The 14,692-nt window shown below is 44.3% G+C and overlaps 1 protein-coding gene across 2 annotated transcripts in view; it reads right to left on the bottom strand.

Annotated features, from left to right (window-relative positions):
* DERA (deoxyribose-phosphate aldolase) overlaps positions 1-14,692 on the bottom strand; it is a 118,994-nt gene that overhangs the window by 88,287 nt on the left and 16,015 nt on the right. For both annotated transcript variants that reach the window (XM_068277384.1, XM_068277385.1), the window contains exon 2: positions 12,425-12,522. In XM_068277384.1, coding sequence (XP_068133485.1) covers positions 12,425-12,522 — 98 coding nt within the window. The remainder of the gene's footprint in view (positions 1-12,424; positions 12,523-14,692) is intronic.

Raw genomic sequence — 14,692 nt, forward strand, 5'->3', positions numbered from 1 at the left:
ACGGGTATGTACCCATGTATGGGGTGCCACATGTGTGGCATGGTGTTGAAGGGTAATACCTTCACTCACCCGTCCCAGGGTACTCTTTTTCGGTTACGAGATTTTTACACGTGTGACTCTAGTTATGTCATATATATGCTTAAGTGCCCTTGCGGGCTTGGCTTGCATATGTGGGCATGACCACGCAACGCCTTAAGGATCGTATTTCGTCGCACAAGTCGGCGATACGACATAAGACACAGGGCCAGTCGGTTTCTGAACATTTTGCACAGATGAAACATTCAGTTACACAACTTAAAGTTAAGATTATCGATTCGGTGCCTATGGATTGGAGAGGAAGCAATAGGGAGATTGCACTACGCAAGAGGGAGGCGTTCTGGATAAGACGGTTGGGGACGATGGAGCCTAATGGACTCAATCGGGAATATGACCTAGCATTTTGTATTCATTGAGGGTCAATTATTATCTGATGGGCGGGGTCTTTCTTAATGCCTGCAATTTACTACTGTTTTTGATTGATTGACATTTAACTTTTGATCTTACATTTATTTTATTGCTTTTGTATTTGTTTTAGATATCCCTGGGCTGTACTGTGATGGACCTGCTGAGGGTGACGTATTGAATCATTTGCCTGCTGTAATTTTTTTTTTTTTTTTTTTTCATAGTGCCAACATTGACTTGTCCACACTTGTGGATTTTGTTTGGTATGGGAACATGAGTGTCTAGTTGGTATTTTGGTTCTATGAACACTATATTTGTTTGGTTGGTCAAACTTTAGTGTTCTGGTATGCATGCATTCTGCTCTTATGCGTATAGCCATAAGTTTTGCGTATTTTGTGACGCGTTGAGGATCAGCTGTACGCGTTTGTGAGCGCACTCCGCACTTGGGGCGCGCTCCATGCGTACCGCCATGTTGGGATGCGTACTTAGTGACGCATTGTTTTGAAGTGTTCTGTTGTCGGTTTTTACGCGTATAACCATATGTTTCGCGGATTTTTTTTTTTTTTTTTTTTTTTTTTTTTTTTGACGCGTTGTGGATCAGTCGTACGCTTTTGGGAGCGCACTCCGCGTTTGGGGTGTGTTCCATGCGTACCGCCATGTTGGGATGCGTATTTTATGACGCACTGTTCTGAAGCGGTTTTGCCATCGTTTTTTCGAGTTTTTTCGCGTTTTTCCCGCGTTTTTCGCGTCGTTTTCGCGTTTTTCCCGCTTTTTTTTTTTTTTTCTTTTTCTCCTCCTCGCGTTTTTTGAGGTTACATCGCGGCTGGTTGGCGTTTTACGCGTATGATCATGCATGCATGCGTATTTTTTAGACGCGTTGTTCCGTTGGATGATGTGGTTCTTCCTGATTGGCCAGAAATGCCAGGAAGTGTTTTGGATGTCACATGATCTGTCCATTTTGATCAATGGAGGCACGTTTACTCTCTACATTGACTCTTTTTGTCAGCAGGTAAATGGTTAATTGTGATTTGCATATTAGCCTTTGCAGTTCCCCATCAGGTCCACCACTGGTCTCCGCCCAGTTAGTCACCGATTGGTGATTTTAGTGGAGGTGGGGTATTTAAGGCACTGCACATGTGTGTTTGTATATGGCTGTTGCAATTTGAAAAAGGGCTATGCCCGAAACAACGTTTGTCATTGTTAAGCCACAATGGTGATGCAATAAAAGAGCTTTTCCTGATGCTTGGAGTGGTGCCGACCTCTTTACTACTTGAATGCTTTGAGCACCTCAGTGGACGCAGAGGTGAAGGTCGAGGCACACTCATCTTCTTTCTGGTGTGGAGCTCCTCCTGACTACAGAGTGTATAACAATAGTTTTTTTTTTATTAAAAAAACAAAACCCTCCCGCAGCCTCCCTGGCAATCTTAATAGAACGCCAGGGAGGTTAAGGGCTCTGCCTCTGACACAGGAGACCAGGGGTTCAAATCTCGGCTCTGCCTGTTCAGTAAGCCAGCACCTATTTCAGTAAGGAGTTTCTTGGGCAAGTCTCCTTAACACTGCTACTGCCTACTGAGTGCACTCTAGTGGCTGCCTCGCAAGCGATTTGAGTCCGACAGGAGAAAGGCGCTATACAAATACTGCAATTAATTATTATTACCTATTTTGTTTCGCTGATGAAAGTTTATTGTAATTGTACGAACACATCAATGCATTAGCAGTTTGTTGTGATAGGAATTTGTTGCCATAACGTGATGTATGCAGTGCATTACTGCATAAGGTGCTTGTTAACAGATGCAATGAAGCATACTTTGTATATAATGTATGTGTCACGTTATGTGCAATGCCACTTTTCTCTTTATTGTGTTGCAATCCTGACTTTGCAGAATTTGTAAAGCAACGTCCCACTGTGAATGTTGCCTCATCCTGCATACAATCACCATATGAGGTCAGACATTGTTATACACCAGAAGGAACCCAGGACTCACTGCACAGCATAGGGTCTTACAAAGATTTCATGCTGATATCTAATGGCAGTTAAGGTTCCACTGTCTAGCCTGTAAAGGTGGCCATACACTGGTCGATTTGCCATCAGATTCGACCAACAGATAGATCCCTCTCTGATCGAATCTGATCAGAGAGGGATCGTATGGCTACCTTTACAGCAAACAGATTGTGAACCGATTTCAGCCTGAAACCGTTCACAATCTGTTGTGGTGGTGCTGCTGCCCCCGCCCGCATACATACATTACCTGCTCCGCCGGCGCGACTCCAGTCCCCCGGTCACCGCTGCTCAGACAGAGCAGCGGTGACCGGGAGACTGGAGTCGCGCCGGCGGAGCAGGTAATGTATGCGGGCTCTATTGCGTCGGTCATCGGGCACTCGAACTCCGCTAGCGATGCGCTCTTTACCCGCGGGCGATCGACGGTTATTTTCCGCACGGCGCGATCGACGGGATCGGACGAAATGGATCGAAATTCGGCGTGTAGCGTGAACGATTGGCAGCAGATTCGATCCTAGTGATCGAATCTGCTGTCGAAACGGGCGCAAATCGGGCCAGTGTATGGCCAGCTTAAAGGTCTGTACATCCCTCCATGAATAAGCCTCCCCAGACCACCAAGCTGGTCACGCTGAGCAATTTTACAGGCAGCGTAATGTTCTTTGTTGCTGGTTGGACAACTCTGTAAAGGAACTAAAGAAACAGGGACACAAACTAGAATGACAGTGATGCAGACATCAGTCCCTGAACACAAATTATCCCTAATTGCTCACCTGAAAAAATATCGAACGCTGAACAAAAAGAAGTCCTTATTTCTGTCTCACGAGATTGCAATGCAGCCAACAGACCTGCCCGACTTTTCCGCACGGTTGACATCTCTGCAATCCATCTTGCCGGAAATACAGCATCAGACCTTCACAGGACCTGTGCGAAAGAAATTGCCCACTTCTTCTCAGACAAAGTCTCCTCCATACGATCTACCATTCAATTCACAGTCCCGGAAACCTATGCAGAGCCATATAATGGATGCAAAAATAGCCTACCACCATGGTCTGATTTGAAGGTAATAACTGAAAATAAAAAATAAAAAACCATCTTGGATTTCCTCTCAAACCTTTACCAGGCTACCTGCGATCTGGCCCCTGGCCCCACTAAGTTCATGTTGAAATGCCCTGAGCTATTTACACTGGCTTTCCACAAAATAGTCAATGGTTCCTTACAAGAAGAGTGGTTTCCCTCTTGTCTGAAAGAAGCAATAGTCAGGCCACTGCTCAAGAAACAATCCTTAAACCCAGGTGCTCCAAACAGCTACAGACCGGTCTCAAACCTCTCCTTTCTGGGCAAAGTTATTGAAAAGGCTGTCTACGTTCAACTTGAAGCCAGGCTCTTCAGAAACAGCATCCTTGACCCTCTTCAATGTGGCTTCAGGAAATATCACAGCTGTGGAACAGCCCTCATCCACATTTGCAATGATCTGCTCATTGCAAGAGACAGAGGCCAATGTTCCATCCTGATTTTGCTTGACCTCTCAGAGGCTTTTGACACAATTGATTAGGCCTGAACAATTTTAGGAAAAAAATTGAATTCAGCGATTTCTGGCTGAAATCGCGATTTCAATTTGATTTAGGATTTCCTTCAAATCAAGTTTTGTTCCACCTGTGCCTTTCTGTCCCCATCTCTCTTTGTGCACCCTTTGTGCCCCTTTTCCCTCTCTGTGTCCCCTCTGTGCCCACTTTGTCCCCCAAGCTGTGGCAGTGCTGGACATACTTTTTAGCACAAGTCCAGCTATCCCCATCTATTCACTTTGCCTCCTGAAGGCTCTAATGCATGGTATACTTCCTGTATGTCATGTCACATACAGGAACCAGGAACTATGCCGTGCACAAGAGCTGGCAGACGGCGATAGAGGATGGACAGCGCTGGACTCGTGCGGAAGGTATGTCCAACACTGGCGATGCTGCGGGCCACACGCACCAGGACTTGGGGGAATTTTGAAGCCGCTTCTTCAAACTTCCACCATGCAGAAATCGCCACTTTGACGATTCCCGAAATCATGATCTTGGTGATCGCGATTTCGGCTTAAATTCAATTTATCTTTCAGGCCTACAATTGATCATGAAATCTTGTTTAACAGGCTTCAAGAGTACTGTGGCATAGATGGCATTGTTCTCCGGTTGTTCAACTACTTCCTGGCCGGCCAAACAAAGAGAAGCCTTAGGGCCCTTCCTCTCCAACCCTGTACCACTAAAATATGGTGTACCCCAGGGCGTGATATTATCCCCTTTACTTTTTACCACATACATACTGCCACTTGGAGAAAACAAAAACATGGCCTGGCATATCACTGCTATGCTGATAACACCCAACTAGATTTGCCATTCAAACCTAGCGTCACAGACCCTACTCCACAAATAAACGTATGAGTGGATGAATAATAACTGGCTAAAACTTAATGCTGACAAAACTGAGGTTCTTGTTATCGAAGGTCAGGGCTCGACAGCAAAGCAGCCCCAGTCTCAACTAGAACCGCTAGTTGACATTCAATCCTCGCACAATCTGGGACTTGGATACCTGAAGGACTTGTTGCAATTGCATCACCCCCCCACCCCCCCCCCCCCACACACACACACACACACAATCTTAGTTCAAAAGAATGTAACACCTTGGTCACCCCCACAGTCCACCTCAAAGCCTTTGGAGACAGAGCCTTCTGTCATGCTGCCCCTACATTTTGAAACTCTCTGCCACACCCAATCAGGATAGCCCTATCCCTGGAAGCATTTAAGTCTAAACTGAAAACCCACCTCTTCAGTCTGGCATTTATGAACACCTGACTATCTCCTCCGCAACACAGTCCAGCCTGCAATCCTGTACTGATCTGAGACACAACTATGCGCTTTGAGTCCTATGGGAGAAAAGCGCTTTTCAAATGTTATGGTATTGTGTTGTATTCTTCAGACCCTTTTCCAACTGTCAGGCTTACATTCAGGGTGAACCTGCTCTCATGTGTGATAAGTACAAGGTGTCCATGGCTGACCTGTCAATTATGGTATTTGCCAGTGATGGCTAACCTTGGCACTCCAGCTGTGGTGGAACTACAGGTCCCATGAGGCACTGCAATACTCTGACAGCTCTAAGCATAACTTGGGGAGGCAGAGGCATAATGGGATTTGTAGTTTTGTCACAGCTGTAGTGCCAAGGTTAGCCATCACTGGTATATGCCAATAAAGCTCCATGGTGCTGGGTAAATAAGACAGGACTTACTATATGGTCAGCCCCTCCGAAGAAGTGCGTATTTGATTAGTCAGAGATATTCACACCATTGGCCTGCTGCATTTCATTTTGTAGGGTTCTCACAGTGGTCATCCTGTTCCTCCTGGCCCTTAGTATCAGATACTGGTCCTGCAAATGGGTTAAAGGCCTTCTACAGCCCTGTCCATCTCTCCTACAGCCCTGTCCATCTCTCCTAGAGTAACAATCTACTCCAATCTGAGACTGTGCAGTGAGACACAGCATAAACCTCTGGCAATGGTACGTATTGATGTGCCATCCTGTAGGCGTTGAAGCTTTGCGCGGGTAATTTAAGTAGCGGGCACAGATAAACCATGCCTCAGTTAATCTGATTTAAATTTAGGGGGCCGCAACTGCTGTGTTTCTCCCATCCCCTGAATGGAGAAGAAGAGCGGGGGATGCAGGCTGGAGAAGGGAGGAGATCTGTGAGCCATACACCATGGTGCTGCAGAGGCCCAGAGTTCAGGTTTGTGGCTGGTCTTCCAGCGCAGCCCTCTCTGGCCTGGAGGGCAGTGCACGGTACGAATGCTATGCTTATTTTCTTTATCAAGATGCTCAGCAGAAGTGCACATACAGGGGAGGAGGCCATGTGAGGGAAGGTGGAGAGCAGCAGGAAGGGCACACAGCAAAGATGTGATGAGTCACGTCCCCCTGTCGCCTCTTGGCTGCGGTCATCCTGCTCCAACCCTGAGCCTGCTCTATCCCCAGTGTTCCTGGACATGTGCTACACGATAGGCAGCGGAGGATGGTGACAGCAACACAAGTACTGAGAGTTGTTGGAGGAGCAGCCACCTCTTCAATGGAGATTAAGCCAAACCAGACTTATGACTGGGAGGACTACAAGAAGCGTTGGCCTGTCTGTGCTTCAGGAACGAGAGGGAGGATGAGGCAAGTTGGGGACACTGGCCTACTGCTAATGTTCTCTGAATATTTGTGTGAGGCTTTCTGATACCCTGAGGTTCCCTTTGAGTACAGTGCTTGTGTGTACAACTGGGCAACCAGTGACAGGAGCACTATGCTGCCAGGGCTGCCCGGTGCCCGCTGTGTGTCTCTGGGGGAAGCAGCACTCCCTGTTGTGTATGCCTCTCACTCACTGCTCTGTACTACTCTATACATATGGAAATAATCGGGAAACTCAGTGGATGTGTGTGGCGTTCACACTGCATCGGATGCACATGTTCAGTGTCTGTCGACTGGTTCACATACGCACTGTGCATCTGGTCCACTGCATCTGCAACCTGTCCAGTCCTCCTGTCGCCATCAAATTCAGTTTCACCACCACAGTGGACGAGCACTGGCATACAGATTGGAGCCCTGGCATAAGCATTATGGGGCTCCCCATTGGATTGCCAATCTGTGAACCAATGAGAATACTCCTTGGAGAGAGAGGATTACTATTGGTCTGTTGCAATCCAATGGGGATCCGCATGCTTCTGCTGGGGCTTAAATTTATATATTAGTACTGGTCTACTGCAGTGGACCCGAGCAGCGGTGGCAAAAATAACGGTGGCCCCGAATGCTTGGGAACTAACCTGCGTATGCTGTGCCAGGTGTGATGGTGGAAAATTACGTTTTAAACTGGTATGGAATATTCATTGACCTTTGAATTGAATCGCTCATGGTGAGGCACTCCCCTCAATATCACTTTTCATCAGTCTACTGTCCGTCCTGCCCAACCCTTCTTCCTGTTCATACCATCCAGCTGGAGAAAAAAATTTGGGTAGAGCACTGCTACCAGTAGTGATACTGACCATTGTCAAATGCAAAATTAGTAAAATAATTGTCAGAAAAGAAGGGGAAAAAGTCAGCGGTCTCCTCCTATTAAAGTGTGACTCTGACATAACATTCAATAAAGAAAAAAAAATATGTGTTTTTCTACTATTTATTATTCATACAGTTATCATATTTGCTTTTGTGCATAAGTAATATTGTCTGTCTACAAATTACACGTTTCCAAAGTGTAGTTTTTCTTGCCCTGAAAGCTGCCATTGCATTTTATTCTAACTGCTTTTTATTATTACATATTAAAATCTTCTAATGAGCTGTTCTGAACTGTGTGTGTGCCTGAAGCAGAGTCAGCTTCACAGTTCAGTTGTTACATTGTGTTTACACACATAGATCAACATTGAAATGTAAACAAAGATACAGTTTGGATGCAGATTTGAAGCTGAATAGCAGGACAAAGTGCTTTGTTTAACCATTTTAGTGATGTTCTGCTAAAAAGAAAAAATGTTCTGGGATAGTAGCTTTCAAGCTGTGAGGAATCTTTTAGAGCAAAGTAGAAATGCTGACTTTCAGACCACTTTAACTCATTACTATTTTGGTGGTTGCCTCCTTGTTGCCTCTTTAACGCAGTTGAAACTAACAACCAGGGCTGTGGAGTCGGTACAAAAATCTTCCGACTCCAACCCCTCAATTTATGAAACCACCGACTCTGACTCCGGGTAACTCGACTCCCGACTGTGATGAATGATACGGAAGTCGGGACGATTAGCGATTCTGTATCGCAGAATGACTTTTTTTCTTTTTAAACGTACGACAGATGTCTTTCCCTCTCTGCTGCGTGAAAGCAAACCCATCACCCACATTTAATGAACCTGTTCAAAAGAATACCTTGCTGGCCAGGGACCCAGAGGTGTGAAACCTAGCCAGAATCTGGGTGTTGTAGCTGGTCACGCTTAGATGCTAATTAAGACACCAAAAGTTCCTTTCATCATAGGAAAGGCTAAGGCCACATACACACATCAGACCAGACTTTTGAAAATGAAAGATCACAGACCAATTTTACCCCCTTCCATGTAGTATGAGAGCCATACCTTCACAGTCTTTTCTATGGAGCTGAACTCCCCATCAGAAAAAAAACTTTGCAAGATGCTGCACACACAGATGCTGTATAGACACAAAAGAAAAGTATCTGCAAAAGATCTGTTCATGCCAAAGATCCGTTCCTGCAAATTGCATTCATAGTCTATGAGATCTGCAGATCATCATACACACCTTGTTTAACTGACATTCATCTGCAGATCAGACAATCATCTGCAGATCTGAAAATCCATCCTGGTGGATCTGATCTGCAGATGAATGTCTGTTAAGCAAGGTGTGTATGATGATCTGCAGATATCATAGGCTATGAATGCATTTTGCAGGAACGGATCTTTTGCAGGAACAGATCTTTTGCAGATACTGATCTTTTGAATGTCTACAGCATCTTTGTGTGCAGCATCTTGTAAAGATTTCTGTCTGATGTGGAGTTCAGCTCCATAGAATAGACTGTGTAGGTATGGCTCTCATACTACATGGAAGGGGGTAAAATTGGTCTGTGATCTTTCATTTTTCAAAGACTATGGTCTGATGTGTGTATGAGCCTTAAGGCCAGTTTCCCCAGCAGGAGTCCAGCCGGAATGACTCAGATTAGGAATAGATTGAAATGCATGTAGTTTTGATTTCGGTCTGTTAAATGGAAAAACGTGTATGGCACAGTTATGAAATTAATATAGCCTTATTCGTTAAAATCTGCCCAATGTGCTGATATAAAATTCATAACAATAACTTGTCTGGTTATTGGTGTACGACCCTCCTTGGGGACTGCTCAGCCTAACGCCCTCATGCAAGATGTCATATTAATCAGTATTTTCTGACAATTACGAATCTGCGATCCACCCAAATATGACATGTATAGTTTATGAGTTACAGCGTTTTACAGTTTAAGCTCAACATCCTCCTAGGAGGAGGTGGACTGTCATTGGTGGGTAATTCAGAGGGGGCAGGCGTTGCCACACCCCTAAACCAGCTTCATCAAAAGCACATTGCCAGCAGGCGGACTTGAGTCCTCCATTTTACCATCATCTGGATTACAACTTGACCTGCTGCTGCTAACCAGAGGACCATGTGGTTAGCAGCCATCTTGAAACTGTAACCTCAGTTTGGATTACAAAGTATAACTAAAGACCTCTGATTCTGAAACCAAGGACTTTGCATTTATTCTCCCAGAAGGAAATATCCCCACACAGACTGCATTTCAGCTAACTAAACCTTTTCACAATTATTACCTTTTATTTTAAGCATTGTGTGTATATGTTGTTAATTAATGTATGTAAATGTGTGTAATGCATTTTTGTTATTAAATGTGTAAAAAAAGTTTAGCGGTTATGACCTGTTGCTGAACATACACAATCGTACTTACTCCTCCGAAAACGTTACCTTGTGTTCTAGAGTATCTTGTATTTATAAAACTTGTATGCTGGAATCGGGCACAGATAAACAGATCTGGCGCCGATCCCTGCGTACAGCTAAGGGTTAACTTACAGTGTGCTAAAATATTTACAGTCCTGTGCTGTCTCACAGGTGGTGGCAAGCTTTTGAATTGTACGTGTGGGGTGAATCCTTTGGAGTCAGGACGCTCCTCTCGGCTAGTCGGTTCATAGACTGTGAATCCACATATGGGCATCTATGCGCAAGGCGACAGTGAGACAGAGTGATTGACCCGATCAAGGACCGGCCCGTGCGGTCTATGACACCGACTCCTGGTCTAATACTTACCAGGGCTGTGGATTTTGTACAAAAATCATCCGATTCCTCAGTTTTTTTTTAATCGACTCCAACTCCAGGTACTCAAAATTGCTCCGACTCCTCGACTGACTCCACAGCCCTGTTAATAACCCCCTCTAAAAGTTTCAATGACTTAATTAACAACTCCCTCTTTAAAAAAGTTTCAATGATTTAATGCTATATTCTGCTTAAAAGAAGTGTTCCAATATTAACCACAGGCATACATACTGGAAAACATTATGAGAGCATTTTGTGCCAAGGAGTCACTTTTGTGGGGTCAAGTTAACTCTTCTTATTAGAGTGTGGTAGGTTAAAGTCCGCTTAACCCCTGCTGCAAGTCATTGCAGGAGCCATGGACTCAAACCCAGCAGCAGTGTAGAAAGGAGATGGCTCCACATGGATGTCCATTGCAAAAAATATCCAATATTATTAGTACAGGTAAGAGAATATACGCTGTGTAGCTAACATGTTTCGGACTCAAACTGGTCCTTAATCATAGCATCATGTGCCATGATTAAAGGACGTCTGAAGCAAAAATAAAAACAAAAAACAAATATTCACCTAAGGAGAAGGGAGGCTCTGGGTCCTTATAGAGCCTTCCCGTTCTCCTCAGGGTCCCTGCGTTCCAGCCCTAAAGACGGGCCGTGTCTCCAACACTCGCAAATGCACAGAGCTGCCCATCGTCAGGAGCACTTGGGCTACCGAAGACTTCCGAAGCCTACTGCAGGGGATTTGTACCTGGGATCCAGCTCTGGAACACGGGGACTGTGAGGAGAACGTGAAGGATCTATAGGACCCAGAGCCTTCCCTCTTCTTAGGCGAGTATCTGTTTTTTGTTTTTATTTTCGCCTCAGATTTACTTTAAGGACCAGTGTGAGTCCGAAACATGTTAGCCACACAGCTTATATGCTTTTACCTGTACTAATAAAATTTTATATTTTTGAAACAGACATTGTGCGGAGCCATCTTTATTCTACAATAACTCTTCTTATGAACAGAGATTTAACTTCGTGTTTGACTACACCCCCATGTCCCACCAAATCCAGCAGGCAATACGTAGTAGCTGGCATCTCCTATTATTAGATGACCACCTCAAAGAGATAGCAAGTAGACCGCCCAGGATAAGTTTTAGGAGAGGTAATACTATTAAGAAAACCCTGGTCCACAGTGAATTTAAGCCAATTCAGAAAGATAGCACAAATTGGTTACGTGGGAAAAAATGAGAAGGGAACATCCCGTGTGGTGTAGCCGCTGTATGGCGTTCAACCACATTAAGAAAGGCAGAAGTGTCCAGATAGGTGATGTTACCTGGCAGATCATGGAATGTGTGAATTGTCGATCTAAGAACGTGGTGTATTGCGTTTGGTGCCCCTGTGGGAGATTCTACATAGGGAAGACCACTCAGCCACTCAAGGACTGATTTTTACAACCTAAAAGATCTATAGGAAATGGCGTGGGAGCACGCCGTATGATAGATCATGTGAATTGTTCACATAATGGTGATGCAAATTGTCTGCAGGTAACAGGTTCACTTAAAATTTCAAGTCTAACCAGGGGAGGTTTGATTGATAAATGATTATTACAGAAGGAAGCACTATTAATATCTAAAACTAATGTCTTGGGCAATCTGGGGTTCAATGATCGTAACAAAATTTCAGCGTTTTGTAGATAGTATGGTCTTATCTGAATACAATTGTATGTGTGTACTGCCCTTCCCTGTATGGGTTAATGGTGTCACTATTACCTGAGGGCTGTAGGCCCGCCCCCAAGTCTAGGTATATAGGTGGGTGGGGATAAGGACTGGGCAGGTCTGAGTGTCCTGACAAGGCGTGGGATCACGCGAAACAGCTGTTGACAGAGAATTATTTTTACCTTTTGTAACCTGATTTTGTACCGTGCTTGAATAAAAGAATCCTGTTTCTGAGTTCCGGAATCCGCATCTCTTTTGTGATATATAACTCTTACTATTATTATTGGGATGACAGAATTATAGTCTACCTAGAACACAATATAACTGGCTAATCACTGTTGATGTCACTGACATCTAGAGACTGAGGAAATGAAAATAGTGAAGTGATAAAAATCTGTGGTGGGGTAAAGGAGGAGATCATAAGAGGGGAGAAACAATGGTGTCTTGGGGTCACTTACCTGCCAGTCCTTCTTCACAGTTCTACGGGACTGAATCTGCTCTGATCTGCGTAGAATGGCAGGGTGATTGACCCGAACTCTGGAGATCCATCCCAGATCTGAAAGAATGAAAAAGGGGAAAATTAGTAGATTTGAATGCATAAGGACCACAATCCCCAAAACACATAAACAGTCCTTACCAAACATGTTCTAAAAATTCCAGCGTTATTACTGGTAACCAACTAATTGCATAATGGCTCACAGTTTCTGGCTTCCCAGTGAGTAGGCCTGTGAAATTGGTACAAAAATTAACTCCAGGTACCCAAAATGTGCTTCAACTCCTCGACTCCGACTCCACAGCCCTGTTTGAAAGTTGTGATGACCATGAAGGCCCTACTGTCCACAATTGTGAGGCACTGCTCTTAAATGGCATTAATCACCTGCTTGGGGAGCGGTTTCGTGCTCAAGTAGAGGATAAGAGGTTACTCCTTCTCACCTACCTGGCTTATGCTTGTACCAAAGCCATAGGCTGATGTGTTAGTTGCACTAGACAATAAGTAAGTAACCCTGCAGGCCCCCACAACGTAATAGGGAGCCCCTGGCAACAAGGAGACAACCACTCCTCAACGAATACAGAGAGGGCTTTTGGTTGAGCCCTGGTTGTTATGCATTTCTCTGGATGAGTTAGACTGGAAACAAACTGAAGTCCAGGCCTTGAAAGACAAAATGCCTGGCCAGCACGGCTTTCAAGGCCTAGATAGACATCACTCATGTACTCCGAGTCACCTACTACTACCATCCGCTGAATTTTTTTTTAATTTTTTTTTTTATATATATCTTAATCACATACTACAATAATCCTCTGTATAGTAACAAAATATTGTATTACATACCACCCCACATTTATTGTGGATGTTATGTCACCCAAACAACTTATATAAAAACCAGGGCTGTGGAGTCGGAGTAATTTTTGGGTACCAGGAGTCGAAGTCGGGAAAAAATGCACCGACTCCTAATGAATTTAAACTGTAATTAAAATAGAAAATATAATAAAATGTTCCATTTATCAGATAATAGTCATCATAAATTATATATACAGTAATAGCTGTGCTTAGTCCACAAAAATGAAATAAACCAATTATTATTTATTGTATTTATAAAGAGCCAACATATTACAAAATGACATATTACAAAAATAGTTACTTGTGCTGCTTCAATAAAGCAGTCCCCGTATTTTTAAAATCAGATATACATATCTGATTGTGACTGTATATATGTGTACACAGGAAACTTTTAGACATACTAAACAACATCTATGCTGTAAGAATACAGCCTGATGTGTAGCCGTGTCACTAATAGAGATGGTCAATGAGATGCATATAATGCTGCATTGATGCTTGTTTATGCAAATGTATGCACTTATTTTGCTCATGAAATCAAATAATTTGATATGTTAAAATTTGGTGACTACAGGGTAGCTGAGATGGATGAAGAGAAAAGTTGTATACATACCTGGGGCTTCCTCCAGCCCCCTTCAGGCTAATCAGTCCCTTCTCTGTCCTCCTCCACCACCTGGATTTTCCGCTATGAGTTCCGTTAATTAAGCCAGTCAGCGCAGTCCGGCCGCGTGCCGCTTCCACAGCCAGGAGCGTTCTGCATCTGCACAATACTGCTGCGCAAGTGTAGTACGTTCCTGTCGGAGTGTGTGCATGCGCACTATGCCCGACTGCCTCAAGTACTTGGACTCATAGCAGAAGATCCAGGTGGCGGAGGAGGACAGCGAGGGACTGATTAGCCTGAAAGGGGCTGGAGGAAGCCCCAGATATGTATAAAACTTTAATCTGTCTCAGGTTTACTTTGTTACACCAGTAGTACTATACTCTACATATGCACTCCCCACAGAGCTGCACGGAATCCACCTAGAATGTTGTGCACATTGAACACAGAGGTGTTGTCTATCACCCATAAACCTGGTTCAGATTGTACATGAAGAATATGTAATGGAGGAAGAATCCCCTCATTCTCCTGCAGAGTACCTGCACATCATTCTTAAGCCCCCTCTACATCATTCAATTCCAGGCGCGATCGATCGTGTGATCGATTTGCATTGAAAACTAGCCAAAATCGGTCACACGATCGATTGAATCCCGATCGGACATGTCTGATTTAAATCGATCTAATCGAATTCGATTGACAGCGCCTGGAATTGAATGGTGTAGAGGGGGCTTTACATGTGCCCACAGTTACATTGCCTAGGGCCTGATAGATGTTCTTTGTTCCTGTCTGTTC

Source organism: Hyperolius riggenbachi, chromosome 3 (genome assembly GCF_040937935.1).
Source record: "Hyperolius riggenbachi isolate aHypRig1 chromosome 3, aHypRig1.pri, whole genome shotgun sequence".
Lineage (NCBI taxonomy): Eukaryota > Metazoa > Chordata > Amphibia > Anura > Hyperoliidae > Hyperolius > Hyperolius riggenbachi.